Raw genomic sequence first — 18,659 nt, forward strand, 5'->3', positions numbered from 1 at the left:
TTGATAGAAAACGAGAGAAAATATATATTACACCATTTTTCCATCATTTTTTGTTTCATGTTTAACATTATAGAAAATTTTCTCTGAGCAGATGAAAATATTTTCTTGGGCTGCTCATTTTCACTAATTTTGTTTCTAATGTTGAATAATATCTTTGGTAGTGATGAGATAATAAACCTATGATAAAAAGTGAGAAAAATGCAGATAATATTTTCTTATCCATCATTTTCCAATAAAAATTTTACAACCAAAATAAACTCAGCTAAGAAATTACTTTAAATTATACCCACAATTAAAAAATAAATATTTTAGCATTCATTTTTTGAAAGGACTTATTAAAATTTCAAAAACAATAAATTAAGACTTTTAATCTTACACATTAACTGCACTACTCAATTTCTTTTTTTCACTCAAAGTTAACAGTTCTGATTAAGTAAACTAATTTATTCATGGATATGAATCTTTTTGGTATAATCTTAATCTTCAGTCGATTAAATCCTTTCCTAATCGCACGCGTGGCCAAGATTTGCCCCAAAAAAAACAAGATTTGTCCAAGAGAAATCAGTTGAATGTCTCTGCGCTAATATTTTCTTTCTACTCAACCACTCCCTCCATTCATTGCTATTCTTTTCTTTTATTGTGATTTTTCTTTATTATAATATCATAATTTTCCCCCTTTTGTGACTATATATTGATGGAATATATTTCATTATAGTAGTGCTTCTGGGGTCCTTCATCTTTTCTCTGTTGGCAAGTTCCTCTGCATCCGCCCTTTAAATAATATAATTCTTTTTTGTCGCTTGTTAACGAGCTTCTGCATATGTTTTTCTGCTTTGATCATGCTAATCAGTATATGTTTCTATTTTATTTGTGTTGAAATTTATGCTTGTTTATGATTTCTTTGCTCATTAGCTTTCTGTGTGTGTGTGTGTGTGTGTGTGTGAGAGAGAGAGAGAGAGAGAGAGAGATTTTATTTGTGCTACTGTCTTCTAGTGTGATAAATTTGTGTTCTTGATGAAATGATGCAATGAATATGATATGATGATTGACTTGATAAATTCTTGCTGGGAATTCGGTTTAGTGAAGGTTGAAAAAGAACCCTTATTTGAACCTTAGAAATTGTTGGTAGTGTTATTTACAGAGAAAAATATGATTTTAGGTGGTGACTATATAAGTTGAATTACATGAAACTATATATAGTTAATTTGTTTGGTGTCTGTTTGGGGGGAAATTACTGCCTCTGTTTTGGTAATACTTTAATTCTTGAATTGCATTCTTCTATACTGTTGTTCTTGCCTTGAGGCTTTTGAATCCGAGCTAAGGAAGGCGGCTTCTTATTTCGGCTTCTGTATGAGGCCTTTTCCAATATGATGCTTGAAAAAGGAGAATGATATTTGATCCTTTGTTTCTATGGTGTAAGCTGTTTTTTTACATGTGTGTTGATGTATCCTTGATTCAACGGAAGTGAACTTTTGGCTGTTGATTCATGATACTTCATGCCACACGATGTTGAGGGATCGTTTTCTTGCTACACTTGATGCTTGCACCTTAAACTGTTATCATCATCATTTTTCAAAGTGACCAATTTGAACTCTATGGTTTCAAGCCCTGCTGTTCTTTTCGCCCGTTGATCAAACTTTACTCGTTGAATATTCGATTTCAGTTACCAGAGTGTTTATGTTTTTGCAGCAGTAAGAATAGTGATACATTTGCAGGAAAATTGGCTGAAATCTTTGATGGTTTACATAATTTGTCTAGGTTGAGTTTACCGTGGGAAATTCTCTACGTACAACTTTTGATTCGTCACAAAGATTTAGATAAATCGTGTTGTCTTGCTACAGTTTGCTAAGATATGCACACTGCATTACTCTTTCCATTGGTTGATTGAGTATTTCTGCGTTCTTGCAGATATGTAGTGACCTTATCCTGAAACATCGCTATGGATTTCAAAGGTATAACGTGGGCAGGAGACGTATACGAGAAGTTTGAGGCTATGTGTTTGGAGGTAGAGGAGGCCATGTACGAGGTAAAAGTCTCGTTTCAACTGGCCAGTTATCCGTTTCAAATGCGTTTGGAACCCTTTGTTCTGTGATGAACCGATTATTGACTCTCATTTTGTGCCTTCTTATTCCATTTACCTAAAAATTCAGTGTTCGACCGAGTCATTACCCTCTCACGTTGACATTTTCTTCTCTAGGATACCGTCAAGTACGTGGAAAACCAGGCGCAAAAAGTTGGTGTGAGTGTGAAGAAGCTCTATGCAGAAGTAATGCAAGATTTGCTTCCTCCATCTTGTATAGGCCCCTTCAAAGTGGCTGCTGCTGCGGCAGAGTTGCCACCGGAACCTTACACCCTAACTGATATCGACGAGAAGCCAAAGCCGACCTGTGGAGAGCTTAACAGTGAACAAGCTGGAGTTGAAGATATTTGCAATTTAACTGCTGAAGACTCAACCCTATGTGTTTGTAACGATGCAAAACATCGTTCTCCTCGAATTTTTGTTGGAAATGCACGGTCTGGTTTAACCAGACAGTCAATTGGCATAAAAAGAGTTTCTCATCCTCCAAAACCATCTCGTGCCACTCTGTGCGACACAAGAAGCAATTTACCGGGGGCCAGTGATGGTCCTAGCGAAGCAGTGGCTGAAAAGAGACCTATTTGTGATGCTTCAGCCGAGTCCTGTAATTCAGACCAAATTCTATTGACCGAATCTGTGAAGCAGGAGAGGAACGGCTCTGAATGCGCCTGCCCGGCTCCTGATGATGCAATGGAACGCAACTCATCCTCTCATGGTTTGCCGCCTGCACCTACTGGTACCTCTGGAGTTGCAATTTAGTTTCTGTTTTACGTTGTCTCTTCTTTCTATCATGTGATGAATGAGGTTACTGTCTACTATCTGCTAGGTCGTCTAGTCGGATGTTTGAGGTCACCCTTTTCTTTTCTCTCATGGCAGATGCGTTCAGGAGAGACGGCTCAATTTCTCGAATACATTCAAACATTACAGATACACGTGAAGTTGGATCATTGGGCGAGGGCGCTACTGCATCTTACGAAGGTTAGGCACTCTCACCAATTTTAGAGATAGGCTGCATTTTCATGCCTTCTGTTTGAGAAAACGAAGCTATTCTGATTCTCGGAGAGGCAAGGATCTTAGACAGCGTAGCAACGTAGACTGTTTTAAGAATTGATGGATAATAGAAAAAATTTACAAGTCTTTGGCATACTTGAATTTTGCTTTTTCTTTACACCGGTGTTGATTGTCGTGTATTTATGATGCTCAGATCACTTTGTAATCGAGCCTGATAACGTGCTCGAGCCTATTGAGAAGTCGGAGTTGGAGGAAAGCTGCATCTTGGTGGAAGGAGACGAGCTTCGTTTTGTTTCCCGAGGGTCGAAGAAACATAAGTCATACAAGGTTTTCTTTCAAACCCCAAATATTCACTTTATCATCACTGCTTACATAGTTTTAACCAAATGTTTCCCTTCAGAAGAAGATCTACGACGTGCTTTCATCGAAGTTGAGGCCGACGAAGAAGCAAGATCCACGGGTCTCCGACCATGAAGATTTGCGCGATGCAGGGGTGACGAGTTCAGCTCTTGCAATGGACCGTGACGAAAGAAAACTGCCTGCTCACAGTTCTTGCGACTTTGGTTGGGAGCTTCTGTAGATACGCTTCCGGGCTGCAACAGAATCCGGCGACTCCCGGCCTCCTCCGGGGGCGGGGCAGGTGATCGTTTTATCGGTTGTGGCTCAGATAAGCTTCCCTTACACAAACACTAGAGTTGGATGTAGCAAGTAGAAAATGAGGCATTGATTCAGTTAATAATGTAAAGCAATGTGCATATATTACTTGCTTATCATAAGGGCAAAGCAAAACATCTTGCTTTGCCAGAATTTAAGACCCTTTAATGGGATAGTATAGTAGTATAAGATTTGATGTGTGAATACTGTGTCTTTTGTTATATACTCCAAGGTAAGTTTTAGGGTACAAATCCTTTTTAAAATATAAATTACTAATCCGTGACTTTTTTATGGAATATATATGAATTCAAAAATTAAAATTTTTGCTATCTATGAGATTCAAACGGCAAAAAGATAAGTTTTTAGGGAAAATTAAAATATATGTGATATATATATCATATATAGAGGTTGGTTATAATAAAAATCGTATTTTAAAATGAGAATTGAGAACATTGTACTGGCGTGTAAAGTTACTACATTCGCTGCACTTGAAAAAAAAATTCACTCTATTCAGGATTCGAACGCAGGTGGTGCATTCATCCATCAGGATGATACATTTATCGTATTCATCTATTAAGATGACACATCTACCGTAGATCTTCATGATCATTAACAATGACTTTTTATTCTCATTTGAACCTCTTATATACAAAGATTTAAAATGAGAACGGAATGACTTTCTATTCTCATTCGAACCTCTCCCCTATATATAGAGATTTAAAATGAGAACGCATAGCTATTGCCAACCCTTGGATATGTTCTCAATTGAACCTCTCTTCTATATAAGGAGATTTAAATTGAGAATGAAGAATCATTCTCAATCCTTGAATCATGAAAATTTACGATGAATGCATCATCTTGATATGAATGTGCCATCTGAGTTTCTATATGAGGAGATTTAAACTAAGAATGAAGAATCCTTCTCAACCCTTAAATCATGAAAATCTACGATGGATACATAATCTTGATATGGATGTGCCACCTGAGTTTGAATTAATTGCACAACGAATGCAACAATTTTACACGCCTATACAGTGTTCTCAATTATCATTTTAAATTACAATTTCATTTTAATTAGCCCTTATATATAATTGGGTATATTAGAATTCCATACTTAGTTGTATTTCTAAAATATCCTTCGACAATAAATATAGATGTGCAAGAACAAGGGTAGTTTTTCAAATCGAGTATAAATTAGTGGCAATGTCAATCAGATCAACCTACTCGATTTTGAGCTGATTCATTCAATTTTGAGATATTTTTTATTCGAGACAATCGGATGAAAAAAAAATCGAGCAAAAAAATTCTGGTGTTAACCCTAAATCTTTGATTTTTCGATTTTCAGGCTAGACCATCGAGATCAAAAAGATTACGCAAATTTTACTACTCCCTCCGTCCCACTAAAAGTGGCCTGTATTCTATTTTGGATCGTTCCACTATAAGTGGCCTATTTCCACAAATGATAAAGTTTAACCCTTTAAAAAAGTGTGGACCCTACCACTTTTAACACATTTACACATTCTCCTTAATTCTCGTGCCAAAAAGTTTTGAACCATTTATAATGGGACGGAGGGAGTAATATATACAAGAAGAAACCAACATCTCCCGAGCTTAAAAAGGAGAGAATTCCTCGGGTGAGCTTAAAATTCAACATAGACAACAATTTCCTCCAAAAAAACAAAAACCAGGGAAGAATAAACGACAACAGCTTAAAATAAACAGTAACTGAGAAAGCAAAATGTAGCAAACAAAAACCAAGTATAAGAAGGGTTTACAAATTACAATTGACAGCAACAACGGCATGTAAGATAGTGGAGGCTAGCTCTGAACAACTCTTTTGCGACGTCTGATAATCTCGACGCCCAAGTAGTCGACAGGGCCGGCCACAGCCACATGCGGCTTCCCCAACACGACACGCACAGCAGAAATCCGGGGATACTCGTTCAAGATTGTGGACGCAATCGATTCAGTTACTGATTCAAGAAGATTATGAGGGGCTCCTTCCAAGACTTCTTTAACCACGCTGCACCGTACAATGACCACATACATATAAGATGTCTAGCAACGATGTGAATCTGAGGCAGAAGTACTAAATCTCGAGTGATAAACGTAGAGTGATTCTAATGGATTCATGATATACTTTCTCTTCAAGTTGCCAACTATCAAGAATTTGAACGGAGAAAAGATCGATTTATGTTAAAAATAGTAACACCTGCTGTGCACACTCAGCCTAAGTATTGGATATGGACACAGCTGAAAGATGTTAGTTACCGATATATAGCAGTATAGCTGATGGTATCTGAGAGTGAGTCGGAAAGCCCTGCTGGTTGAAGATCCATCCAGGCATCTACGTCGACCAGAAACTTCTGACCCAACTTCCTCTCTTCTTCCTTCACCCCGTGGAACCCGTGGAACTTTAGACCCCTTAATACAAGCTTGTCTCCCATCATCTCCCCGTGATCCGTTGATACAGCTGATGAAAGTGTAGAGCGACATAAAGGCATGACTACCGAAACATGAGAAAAGAATACATTTTTATTTTTTACATTAGCATTTATCAAGTACTTGCATGAGCAATTTTTATTTGCATTTGCATATATTTTTTCCCACAAAAAAAAGAAAAGAAAAGAAAGAAGTGGTGCATAAATGAATCTGTGCTTCTGTAATTAGGCACACACTTTTGCATTTACATTAACTATTTGCATTGCAAAAGTCCAGTCAAGTAATCACCTAAAGAGGAAGATTATCTTGTTCTTGTTTGCACGTTTGCTAAAAGTAAAGTTAAATTAAACATCAACAGAACATTTCTCCAAATCATGCATTAAGATTGTTCCTAAAGAATAAATCTAGTAGAATTTGATCCAATTTTGATATACTCAAGAAAACTGCATATGAACAAAAAGTACAACCAAATTCTTTCTAAGGAATCACATAAACACATAAAAATCTAAGACAAAGCCAGTTATAAACACCATAAAATATGTGCTTGCTTGAGCTGTATAATGTGTGTGTGTGAGAGAGAGAGCACAGGGAGCACCCACCAACGGCGGATGATGTCATCAGTGATGAGCTCCCGACGTCGCTATAGTTCACAGGTGACCGGTCCCCTTCACACAAAGAATACTCTGTAGTGATAAACAGAGTGTCATGCAAAATATAAGGGCCACTTTACTTAATGGAATAGAACATCACAAAGTGGGACATTACAAATCAAAGAAACTATCATTTCAGTTGCTTAGTGAGTAGCTTTAATCATTTTCAGGTTATGAAAATTCATACAGGCTTGCAGTAATTACAGCAAAGGTTGCTGCTAATATCAAAAATCACAAACTATTCCCACAAAAAAATATAAACAAATCACAAACTATAGATAAAAGGACTTATTTCCACTTTCACTTCTTTGATTTGCTTTGTCATTTTGAACCCTGAGATAGAATTGAGTGAAGTAATTTAGCATTTAACTACAGAAACCTTTATTTCCACGACGATTACAAATTTGCAAGCGTTTTCAAACAAGAACACAGATAGTCATTTCGTCGAACACTTTGCACGCAGGAGAAACCATCCCAAAGTTACAAACCAACCTTAAAATCAAATCCACATTGCATTTTATATTCTACTTCACATTACTCCAACGCATAGAAAAACCTAAAATTTTCAATCACCTCATTTGTCAAATCATCAACTATTGATAAAAAATCCGTCCATTAAAAAAAAAAAATCAATGAGAAAATAAAACATTGAGCTTTAATGAGAAGAAGACATGTTTGAGCATACATCAATCCACACACACACAAGCATGGAGCAAGTTGAGTGATTACCAGAAGTTGAAGTAGAAATGGATTTTTGAGAGAGAGCAAAAGATAAAAGAAAGAAAAAGATAAAACGAAAAGATAAAAGAGTGTGTGCAAATTAGCTCACAGTGACCAATTTTTTAACAAACCGAACCAAACCGCCTATTTTCGGTCGGTTCGGTTTCTGCACACCCCTTGCTCACTTACAATATTATTCTATTCTCTCTTTTTTTATTCAATATTTATCTTTGCATTTATACCTTTTTATAAAGTGTCATATTTTGCAAGACACAATTATAGTTATCAAATAAGTCATTGCACCGCACAAAGATGGAAAGATGCTATACTGCACACAGGCACGCAATCATCGAGATTGAATCCAAGATCGCTCAAAAAAAAAAAAAAAGTCTCAGTTTTTATCACTTGAGCTAGGTCTCATTGACTCGAAAAGTTATGTCTTATTTTATTTGTTCCACTTCCACACAACAATCAATGATAGTGTACGATATTACTTCCTCCTTTTTTAAATAAGTGTCATATGATATATAATTACATATAAAATGTCACCCAGTTTATTAAAACTTGTGCTAAAAATGTCGTAAATTCTTATTAAACCATTACCCAATTAGCATAAAGTTAGGGTAGATAAGGTTTCAAATTAATCTTTAATCTTTAAAAGTTTGCAACTAACTAATTACTCACTCTGTCCCATTGATAATGACTCACTTTTCTTTTTAGTTTGTCCATTGATAATATTAGGGCTGAGCATCGGTTCATAACCGAACCGAACCGACCATTTTTTACAAAACCGAAACCGAACCGACCTTATCAGAGGATGGACCGAACCGAACCGCTCAAAGTTCGAAAACCGACCTAAACCGAACCGGCTAAAACCGATCGGTTTCGGTCGGTAACCGAACCGAACCGTTCTTTTATTTTTTTTTGAAAAAACTGCAAAATCTCACCAAATCCACTAAAAATTGTTCTGTATTTTTGAAAATAGCAGTAAAAAATCACTAAAATGGGATGAGGTGGTCGCCACCATCAGGAGGAGGGGAGAACCGGAGGAGAAGGGTGTGTCGCGCAGGCGGTGCTGCTGCTGGTGTTGCCGCTGCATCGCGCGGGCTGTGCTGCTGCTGCTGCGTCGCCGAGCGGGCTGTGCTGCTGCTGCTGCGTCGCCGAGCGGGCTGTGCTGCTACGTCAACGAGCGCTGGCCTGCTGCTGCTGCCGTGCGCGAAGAATGGAGGCGACAGCTGCCGGCTGGGACCTGGGTGCTGGGCTGGGAGGTAGGGAGGGAGGAAAGTATGGTTTCGAAATGGAGAAGGGAGGCGCAGGCTGCGCATGTTTTGAAATTGGGGGGGGGGGGATTTTATACTAGGGTTTAGTAACTAAATGTAATATAAAAATATAGAATAAATAATATATTCAATGTATCGGTTCGGTTCGGTTCATAACCGAACCAAAATCCCAAAACCGAAACCGAACCGATACATGATCGGTTTTTTAGTCTAAAAACCGAACCGAAAACCGAACCGAACCAAAAATGGTCGGTTCGATCGGTTTTCTCGGTCCGGTTCGGTTTATGCTCAGCCCTAATTGATAATAGCCTATTCCATAAAAGAAAACTACTTTCTCTCACAAAGAATTGTGGGCTCCACCATTTTAGATCACTTTTACTCTTAAATCACTCTTTTTCTTGATAATCGTGCCCAAAAATAATGGGTCATTATCAATGGGACAGAAAGAGTAACTTTTAGGCCGCTTCAAAAAGAAAACTAATTAACTTTAGGCTAACTAATTCATTAGAATATTTGTTTCTCCATAGCAATAGAGTAACTCATGTTGAGTTGGCTCCAAATAGTTGAGTCCCTTTTATAATTCTAAGTTAGGTAAATGTGGCCAATTTGTTTTTGTGACAAGCTACTATCATAATTGGCATTTTGGGCAGGACAAACAAATATTGCCAAATCAATATGTAGTGTGAAATGTGATTATTATGATTATTGTAGAAGTGACCTTCATGGCAGCTTTGCAAATTGCTTGTGGGCCATTTTTGCTTTTGCTTAATAGAATTTATTTAAATGGCCCATATGTAGCCCAATTCAAAGTTCTTTATCACTTGTCATTATTACACCCATAAACTTATATAACAACTTGAAATATTTTGATCATTGTAAGCTTTTTATTGCTTAGAAGTAGAAATTGGTTGTGATGATGCTGAAATAATATTCACATTTCCAAAAAGAATTTTGAAAACGATAGATGGAATAAATTGGCACTATCTAATCGATGGTGTAGAGACTATATTTCAAAGGTCCATGTAATAATTGGGAAATTAAGTATTTTTATCTTTATGATTAAAATATTTTTAATGTCATCATTTCAATGGAATATGAATTAAGTTAAATTGGTTCGGATGATGAAAACTATCAAGGATTTTGAGATATTTCAAAGTTTCAATCAATTGTAGTAAACAATAGATTAACCTAATTATTTTTAATACTAAAACTAATCCTCAAAAAGTAAACGCTCTCTTAATCGGTAATGTCATGTGTTAGTAGGATAATAATATTAGTTAAAAATTATGTTTCGATCCAAGTACTCGAACTTTCAATTGTTCTGATTTTTCACATAATTATAAATTTATAACAAATTAATGTCATTGTGGTTAACCGAAGTGACAAATTAGTATCATTGTTACTAGCTGAATTGGACGTAGACATCTAATTACATCATTTAACACATTGACCGTTTAAGTCATATAGACATTTTAGACGTCCACCTTATCATTAATATGGAAAAAAAATTGGCAACCGTATAAAATAATAACAATCGAAATTGTATATTTAGAAGTAAAAATTTTAGTTCATATATAAAACCAAAATTCAATGAATGTACCCATCTAACATTTTGCACTAATATAAATTTGATACCAAAAATAATAGGATCTCGCTTTATCTTATCCTAAATAGCCAAACTTTCATGGCATATGATTCAACAAACTACAAAGAAAGTCGTTTTTGCATGAAAACGAAAGTACAAATTATTTAATGAATTATTATTGATCTCCAATTATTAGGGCATCTTACTTAATAAAAAATAAAATAAAAAATTAGGGCTTCTAGTTTACGTATGTGATTAAAACAAAACGTGCAACGTAGTCTATGGGCCGTTTGGCAAGTGGGCATTTATCAAGTCAATTCTTTTGGAATGTTTTATCCTATCATCAAATATAAAATGTGTGTGCAAATCAAGATAGAAAAGGCCCTACTCTAATAATTTGTTACATAATTTGTCAAAAGAAAAGGCCAAACACGTCGCTACTTAATTTGTGGAAAAAACATAATTAATGCATTGCAAGTTGCGGTCTATATAGGTTTTATATTTTAAGAATTCTTCAACTTCAAGTTAATCTAATCAATATAATTTTTTTTTAATAAAAAGAATGTGATCAGTATAGTTAATAATGCATTATCCTAATTAATGTGTTTTTGCCTAGTTTTGTGTTGGTTGTCTCCAACTTTGCTTGCCTAATACTAGTATTTATTTATTTTTTCTTACTACAATATATACACTTAGCACTTACCAATACCATCAACATATTGCCAAACACACATTTGGAAAATTCTTGTGACAGAAAGTGATGGAAACTTGCATATAAGTGTGTGTATTATGATGATTGATGAATATTATTCAACATTCTAGAAAATCAAATAAATTAAGGTGTCTTGCAAACTAACTAATTGATAATGATTCCAAATTAGATCACAATCAATCATATCTTCGATATCTTCACCAGCTGGTGGCTATACTCAGTTTCTTATGTATCAGAATTAATAATTAAGTACTCTATCAGTCCCATTTCAAGTGCTTTTTTTGTTGTACTTGTACCACTTCAAATGTCTTGTTTCTTTTTATGAAAAAAATAATCTTAAAAAGTGAAAATTTTTAAGGTTCACATCACTTTTTCAACTCTACACCAAACCACTTAATAATCTAATTAATATTTTTCTAAATAATCGTCCCGAAAAGAAGCAGGACACTTGAAGTGGGACCGAGGAAGTATTAATTAGGATAAGAGTAAGATTAAGATTGCCGATGAGATCTAATTCACACTGTAGAATTGAGATATTAAATTTTTTTACAAGAGATTATTGGTTTAAATCATCTCATTATTGTGTGAACTGTATTCCCATTTATTTATTCGAATAGTTTGGTTAATTTCGTAGTAATATATATATAAGTATTAATAAGGATAACTAAGAACGAGATAGAAATAATACATAAAAAAGAATTAGAAGTGTCTATATATGTGTTATGGTTCGGTTAAACTAGTGGAGTAATGATTTTATAATAGAATATTAATATATTGATCTAAGGACGAAAATTAAAAATAAATTATTTCGACTTTCTTTTTTGGTTGAGCTTTCATCACACACACATGTATATATAACATTATTTCATCCGTGAATTGTATTTTATTTGAATATTGCATTATAATTTATTTGGACATTTGATTTAATTTGTAATAGTATGATTGTGATATTAATTTATTAATGTAATATACAATCTCGTGACATAATATTATCTTGTATCTCAAAAAAAAAAAAAAAAAAAGGAAGCTTTTTTACTTTTTATGAAAAGATCAATGGGAACTAATCTTAATTATGAGTAATACCTCAAATTGGTTAGATCTGAATCAATGAGACATTATACTAATCGTGATAACTTTACATTTTAACTAGCATCCAAAGATCGAGTGATACTTTATTTATCAAGCGTTAGGTAGTTCTATATTTTATTTAATAACTTGCACATCATATATAGGACGAATAAATAAAATTTGAAAAACTAAGTGTGATTCCTACAAAAAATTTAAAATATGTCTACTTCACCTAGATTATCCCAAAGAGACTTTATATTTTAATCTTCTTCCTTAGTAAAGTTGTTCAATAAGTGCTGCACATAGGACGCTAGGAAAAATAAAAAGATCTAAGCTAAATATAGTGGATTAATTAAAGATGCAAAACTATATTTTTTTTAACATTCCATTTCATTATAACGATTTCCTAAAAATTGAATATTTTATATGTGATGCCCGGGGACGAAGTATGGACTACGAAGTGATCGTCGGTGCAAAGAAGCAAGGACAAGGAGCGGCTTCGATTAAGATTTTCAAGCGGAGGGGCGCAGGGATGAACCCGAACACACCTGAACGAGAGGGAGTATGAGAATATGCAGGTATGAGACTGCATATTCGAGGAGAGCTTAAATGATTTGATAGATGCTACTCATATTAACAAGATGCATTTTCTTTTCTGGTGCCCATGTGAAAGAAACTCCAAGATTAAGCGTGCTTGACTTAGAGCAATTTCAAGATAGGTGATCCCCTGAGAAATTTTTCAGGGAATGTGCGAGTGATGACGAAATACGCTAGAAAAGACTTATGTTGGTCTGTGGGAATAACCGTCGTGCGAGTGAAGACAAAATACGCTAAAAAAGACTTGTGTTAGTCTGTGGGGACAACCGTCAAATCTAGAGCCTAGTTGTTACATTAGAAAACAATATTCAAGTCGTTACTTTAAAGCTATTTAGGTTTGCAAATTTTCAGTTGGTGGTTTAGAAGTAATAATAGCTAACAACATTTTGACATATAAATCAACATCCTACACTTATTGAAGGTCACAAATTTAATTATCCGAACGACAATTGATAAGACAATATGCTTTTGCAAAATTTGACGTTCACAAAGTCTTTGAGTGTCTCAACTTTGTCACTTCAACTAGTTCAATGAAACGTATTTGTATGAGTTTTAATTTCAGAAATTTCAAAAATCCGTATTTACTCCACAATATGCAGACATTATTCTATATCTGGTTCTATTCAATATATCTACTTACAAATAAAACCTACATTTATTGGCATCTTACCTGCACTACATAATAACTTCCTTACGAGGAGATAATGCTCAGATTATTGCTTGATTAGAAATTAATTAAATTGCAATAATTAGATAATCTGCTGTTAAGCTTAATTATATTTAAATCTATGAGATGAGATGCATGTTAATAGCACATGGAAATTAACATGGCAACATATCCATGACATGTCGGCCATTTCCAATGCTTCGAATTCAAGACTGCACTGACATTGTTTCTCTCTCATCTTTCCATTCACATATATACTTCATATTCCAGATAAATATCCACACAAAAGATTAATATTTACCTTTTCGGTGTATAATGGAAAATTCCAGTTTCATATGATTATTTTCTTATTGCATCTCAGATTTATGTTGATGGTATATTTATATTATATTTTATATGTTTTTTTTAGTTTTTTTTTACAAAAGTATTGATTTTGTGATTTAAAAAAAGAGTTACAGGTACATACACGAATTTTGTGCTCGTTTGATTTTCTCTCATAACTTACTTTTCCTCAAATTGATGTTGATGTGTTTGCCGGAGCAACCAACGTGGAATGACTAGTTGACGGTTTTAATTATTGCTTATAAATACATGAATTTTTAGCATCTTTTAGTTTTTTCCGAAAACTTCATGGTTTTTTGATTTTTTTTTCTTCATGAAATTCATTTTTTCACACGAAATTTATTTTCTCCCATATTTCTCACACAAAAATAGTAGTAGAATTTTTGGATCCAAAGATATATAAAAACTTTCCAATTTCTAGACACAATAAAAATTTTAAATTAACATTTTAACCATAATTAATGACAATACAAATTAATTGAGAACAATATGAGGGAATTGAATTTGTGGGAAAAAAAATAAATTTCATTGGAAAAATTAGAAGAGTATTTTAAGTTTGTGAGGAAAAATAAAAAATGCTGAAAGTTTGTGTATTTATATGCAAATAACCTAAATTAAAATTGACACGTGTATGCTATGTAAACAATAATATGCCACGTAAAAGTTAAGTCAATTATAATTCGATCATAAATCGTTATTGCTCGTCGTGAGAAAAATTAAATGAGCACAAAGTTTGTATATTTAAACTAAAAAGAATCATGAAAAAAATTTAAAAAATACTAAAAATGTGTGTATTTACACATAAATGACCTCAAAATAACTTTTGTATCCGAAGATTAAACGAATTAGGATCCATGAAAATTGGTTTTCTCTGAGACTATATCTTGCATTTCCAAAAACTTTTCCCTATCTTGAAATGAACTAAATATTGTTTTTCAAAATAGTAGAATTAAAAATAAAGTTTGACATATATATATTATGGACCTATATCGATCCTGGGGTGCATGATGACAATGTTTATTGCTATTTTCTTATAGAAAACAAGTACTCTTTCATAGTGACAGTGGACAATTTATAAAAGTTATTAATGGATACGTGTACTTATAAATTTAGAGAATTAATATGTACAAAAAGGAATAAAAACTCCATGATGATTCATCAGTGAATTATATATAGTCATTATCTGGGATATTTATTTAATAACTAAAAGCCTATATCGATCCCTTCAAAAAATAATTAAAGATACACACTTCCGTGCAACCGGTTGCACCGTATAATTGATTTCTGAATGACATTACTTTAACATACAAATAACACTTGAAGATTTTCAAGTGTCATTTGTATAAAATAATGTCATTCTGGAAATCAGTTGCACGGTACAACCGATTTGCACATGAGTATTTGTGATAATTAAAAGCTTATATATATATAGGAGTAGTATTTTATTAGAAGATTAATGGGGCCAAAAATACCAGATGGGTAACGTAGAGAACAGTGTATGCTCAGAAATCAGAATCGAGCAGTAGTTGAAATTTTGCAGTTTTAATTTATCTATACGCCTAAGGTCAACCAATGCGACACACCAGGAAAACAACAAATTAATATTTTTATGGAGAAGATTTTCTGTTTTAAATTGTTCACGTGGGGTCATGTTCTAAAATAAAAGTGTCATAATTTTCGATGACGAAAGAGTATTTTTTTTTTTTAATGGAAATGAGACAACAAGAATGAGATGACTAAAAAAGAAAAAACGGGACAAGAATAATGGAACGGATGAAGTATCAGATACGCTTGAGTAATAATGTATGATTCATAAAATAATTTGATTAAATTAAATTAGTTGATTTGCATAATTGGATCTGTGATGAATAATTAGATATGCACTCTAATTATCCAATTGGATGCTTATTTATCATCATAAAGTTGGATTGATTATTTTAATAATCTTCAATCCATACCGCAAATTCTATAATAGCCTTATCAAAATTATTAATTGATTTAGTTGTCTTAATTTTTTGCATTTTTTCAGGATTTTGAAAAAAAAAAAAAACACTCATATTTTTTCTACCCTGTTCAAATAATATAATCCTAATCCATTCTATTTGTTCACACCGAACCAAACGCACCTCCTCTAAGTGGTTGGAAATTCAATTTTGATTTTCGAAATAATTACCCATCCATTTTTTTTTAGAATTACAAAAGACATCTAATATATAATCAAAATCAACAACCCGCACGCACGCAGGCACAAAGATAAAAAGATAATCGCACCCAGACAGAACACTACTCACATACAAAAGTACGAAAACTATTCGCACACATGCGAGATCGAACCCAAGATCTCTCACAAAGAAGAGTATTTGAATGTCTCAACTTTGTCACTTGAGTCAGGCCTCATCGACAATAATTACCCATCCACTGATACGATGTTTTGGGTTGATAATGGAATAATTTCATTTTAAAACTCTTAGATTGAGTTGTAAAAATTATTTTCGTTCCATTTGATTTTATGTGTATTTTCTTTTATATTATTCTATTTAATTTTACTTATATATTTTTTTTAAAATAATTAATTTACATTACATTAAATATGAATTCATATATCTTAATATTATAATTGTATTCTCCTAAATTTGAAAATAAGACACAAAATGAGATATCAATTAAATATAGTACGCTAAATCTCAATCCGTCCAAAATGAACCCAGAAGGATTATTTCCAAAGCTTACAACAAATTGATGGGAGAAAAATGATTTATTCTCTAACTCTATGAATGCGACGAAAATAGTATCAATACATATCTGATAAATATGAAAAATAATTAGATGCAATGCAACCCACCAAAAAAAATAATTATAATGCACAATTGTTTTAAGCCAAGAAGATGCTCTATACAGTACATCATATGACGGTGAAATGTTATGTTTTACTTTATTAGTTCACACTATATTATAATTATAGTATTATAATATGATATCATTGATGTGACATTCATTAACATATGAAGAAAAGAACAGATCGAAAGAGTAGATAATGACGAACAAATAATCGTGCACCTATTTTTACCGGAAAATAATAACGATGGCATAATTAATTAATTATTCTTACGTAGGTATCATTGAGTTTAAATCAGCTTTTTTATAAGGTAATATCCTCTATTTAAGAATATATTTATGTGAATTAAATACTATATGTTGATCATTATCTCCAGTAGAGTTACTTTTAACATTAAATAAATCGATCACTTGACTCGAGATCAATAATTAAGTTTGATTAATTTTTATCTGACGTTATTCAATTTAATCTTCTGACAATGAATGTGCCGATCCATTACACATAGTATATAGTTTTTATTTCATTTTATCGTACCAACAATTGCAAATATTTCGTAATACGTGGAATAATTAATTAATCTAGTTATTAATATTATATATAGTTTTTTTTTTCTGCTCATTCTTAAAAGCATTAATGGCAGAGAAAGATTTAAATTATTTAATGTAAGAACATGATGGAGTATGCGACGGTAGTATTGACTATATATTGGCATTTGGCAAATCACATGAGAAGGCATTGGGCACATTTAGTTTTAGTTATCTACCTTTTTTTTTATATAAAGTATTTCAAATTTTGTTTTATACTCGAGAATTTATGCTCAATTTATGCTAAAGCAAAAATGGGACAATAATTTAAAGGGTTAATTACGTTAAAACACACGAACTTTGGGCCGATTTTAAACTTTTCCATATACTTTGAAATTTACCTTCAATTCCCTGAATTTAAACACTTGTTCAATTTTTCCACACTTTTCAAAATTCCCAAATTACAAGCTGACATGGCATTTTTAAAGTTGCCGGAAATATGACGTGGAATTCACGGACGATGAATAAAACGATGTCGTTTTGTTGGGATAAAACGATGTCGTTTTGTCCTGTGTTGTATCTCTCTTCCACTCGACCTCTCTGCTCTCTGCTCTCTTCCGCCGCCGGTCACCCTCAAAACACAACACACACACAAATTGATTTCATTACCCCTTCTCTTTCACACTGAACGGACCAACTAGGGCTCCAGCCACCTCTCTCTAAAATTTCAGGCAAAATCGTCGTCGTCGCGGCCACCGCCACTCACGCCTCCCTCGTCTCTCATCTCTTCTCTTCCTTAAGACCTAGATCCCCAAAACCAGACTCAACTCCCTTCGATCTCCGACAATCGCGCCCCCGCGCCGTAAAGCCTCCGCCGAACCTCCCCTCTCTAACACCGGTGGCGACAGCCAGAACCCGCCACCACTTTCGACAGTAGCGAACCACCGCTCTACTTCTCCCTCTCCTCTTCTCAACGTTGGCCGACAGCAGCAGTACTTGCCGCCACTATCGCCGCCCTCGACTCACACAAACACAGTAATACCGACACCAAGTTTGATAATTCTAAGCTCGATTAGGGGTCTGGGTTTTGGGGTCTGGAGGGAGGCGGCGACGGCACTCTTCGCCGTTGCCAAGGAGGGACGGCGGCAGTCGCGACCTGGAGATCTAGGGCTCAGGCGCAGCGTCGGCTGTGTAGATGTGGGTGTGTTCCATCAAGGGTGGGAGAGAGGTCGACGGAGGCGACAACCCTTGTCCTCGCCAAGGAGGAAAACGGAGGCGCGGTTGGTGGCCGTGTCGTCGCCGGAGTTTCAAGGGCGGCGTTGATGGGTGAGGAAGACAGACGACACCTGCTTGGAGGAGGGGGAAGGGGAAAGGGATAATTTTTTTATTTTTTTTTATTTTGTTGTTTATTATTTTCCAAATGGCAATTTTTAAGTCCAAATAAGCGCGATGTCACTTCGATTTTACCAAGTAGGTGCCATGTCAGCTCGACAC

General features: G+C 34.3%; 2 protein-coding genes across 15 annotated transcripts; one reads left to right on the forward strand and one right to left on the reverse strand.

The window, feature by feature from the left end:
- Positions 1-388: 388 nt before the first annotated feature.
- LOC131009168 (uncharacterized) lies at positions 389-4,040 on the forward strand. Of its 6 annotated transcripts, none has more exons than XM_057936402.1 (6): positions 473-571; positions 1,909-2,026; positions 2,198-2,813; positions 2,954-3,055; positions 3,282-3,415; positions 3,489-4,040. In XM_057936402.1, exons 2-6 carry the CDS (start codon positions 1,940-1,942, stop codon positions 3,666-3,668), a joined length of 1,119 nt encoding a protein of 372 aa, XP_057792385.1. In that variant the 5' UTR covers positions 473-571; positions 1,909-1,939; the 3' UTR covers positions 3,669-4,040. The 6 variants fall into 6 exon arrangements, with proteins under 6 accessions (XP_057792386.1, XP_057792385.1, XP_057792383.1 ...); XM_057936400.1 differs by having other exon boundaries at positions 480-750; XM_057936398.1 differs by lacking the exon at positions 473-571 and adding an exon at positions 745-1,758.
- A 1,394-nt stretch (positions 4,041-5,434) lies between these two features.
- On the reverse strand, positions 5,435-7,773 carry LOC131009170 (dihydroneopterin aldolase 2-like). 9 transcript variants are annotated; one of them, XM_057936413.1, is made up of 4 exons: positions 7,664-7,773; positions 6,784-6,867; positions 6,014-6,215; positions 5,435-5,765 (listed from the first exon to the last, which is right to left on the reverse strand). In XM_057936413.1, exons 2-4 carry the CDS (start codon positions 6,800-6,802, stop codon positions 5,561-5,563), a joined length of 426 nt encoding a protein of 141 aa, XP_057792396.1. In that variant the 5' UTR covers positions 6,803-6,867; positions 7,664-7,773; the 3' UTR covers positions 5,435-5,560. The 9 variants fall into 9 exon arrangements, with proteins under 9 accessions (XP_057792396.1, XP_057792392.1, XP_057792389.1 ...); XM_057936409.1 differs by having other exon boundaries at positions 7,564-7,773; XM_057936406.1 differs by having other exon boundaries at positions 6,014-6,248; positions 7,564-7,702.
- Between the last annotated feature and the right edge of the window lie 10,886 nt (positions 7,774-18,659).

Source organism: Salvia miltiorrhiza, chromosome 2 (assembly GCF_028751815.1).
Source record: "Salvia miltiorrhiza cultivar Shanhuang (shh) chromosome 2, IMPLAD_Smil_shh, whole genome shotgun sequence".
Classification (NCBI taxonomy): domain Eukaryota; kingdom Viridiplantae; phylum Streptophyta; class Magnoliopsida; order Lamiales; family Lamiaceae; genus Salvia; species Salvia miltiorrhiza.

What these genes read in the sequence shown, in the direction of transcription:
- LOC131009168 (XM_057936403.1), top strand. Translation starts at nt 1,940, where the DNA reads ATGGATTTCAAAGGTATAACGTGGGCAGGAGACGTATACGAGAAGTTT. An exon ending in TTTGCCGCCTGCACCTACTG is followed by an intron (nt 2,814 to 2,953) that starts GTACCTCTGGAG and finishes CTCTCATGGCAG; the next exon opens with ATGCGTTCAGGAGAGACGGC. An exon ending in CGCTACTGCATCTTACGAAG is followed by an intron (nt 3,056 to 3,281) that starts GTTAGGCACTCT and finishes TATGATGCTCAG; the next exon opens with ATCACTTTGTAATCGAGCCT.
- LOC131009170 (XM_057936406.1), bottom strand. An exon ending in AGCTATACTGCTATATATCG is followed by an intron (nt 5,766 to 6,013) that starts GTAACTAACATC and finishes TGTACGGTGCAG; the next exon opens with CGTGGTTAAAGAAGTCTTGG.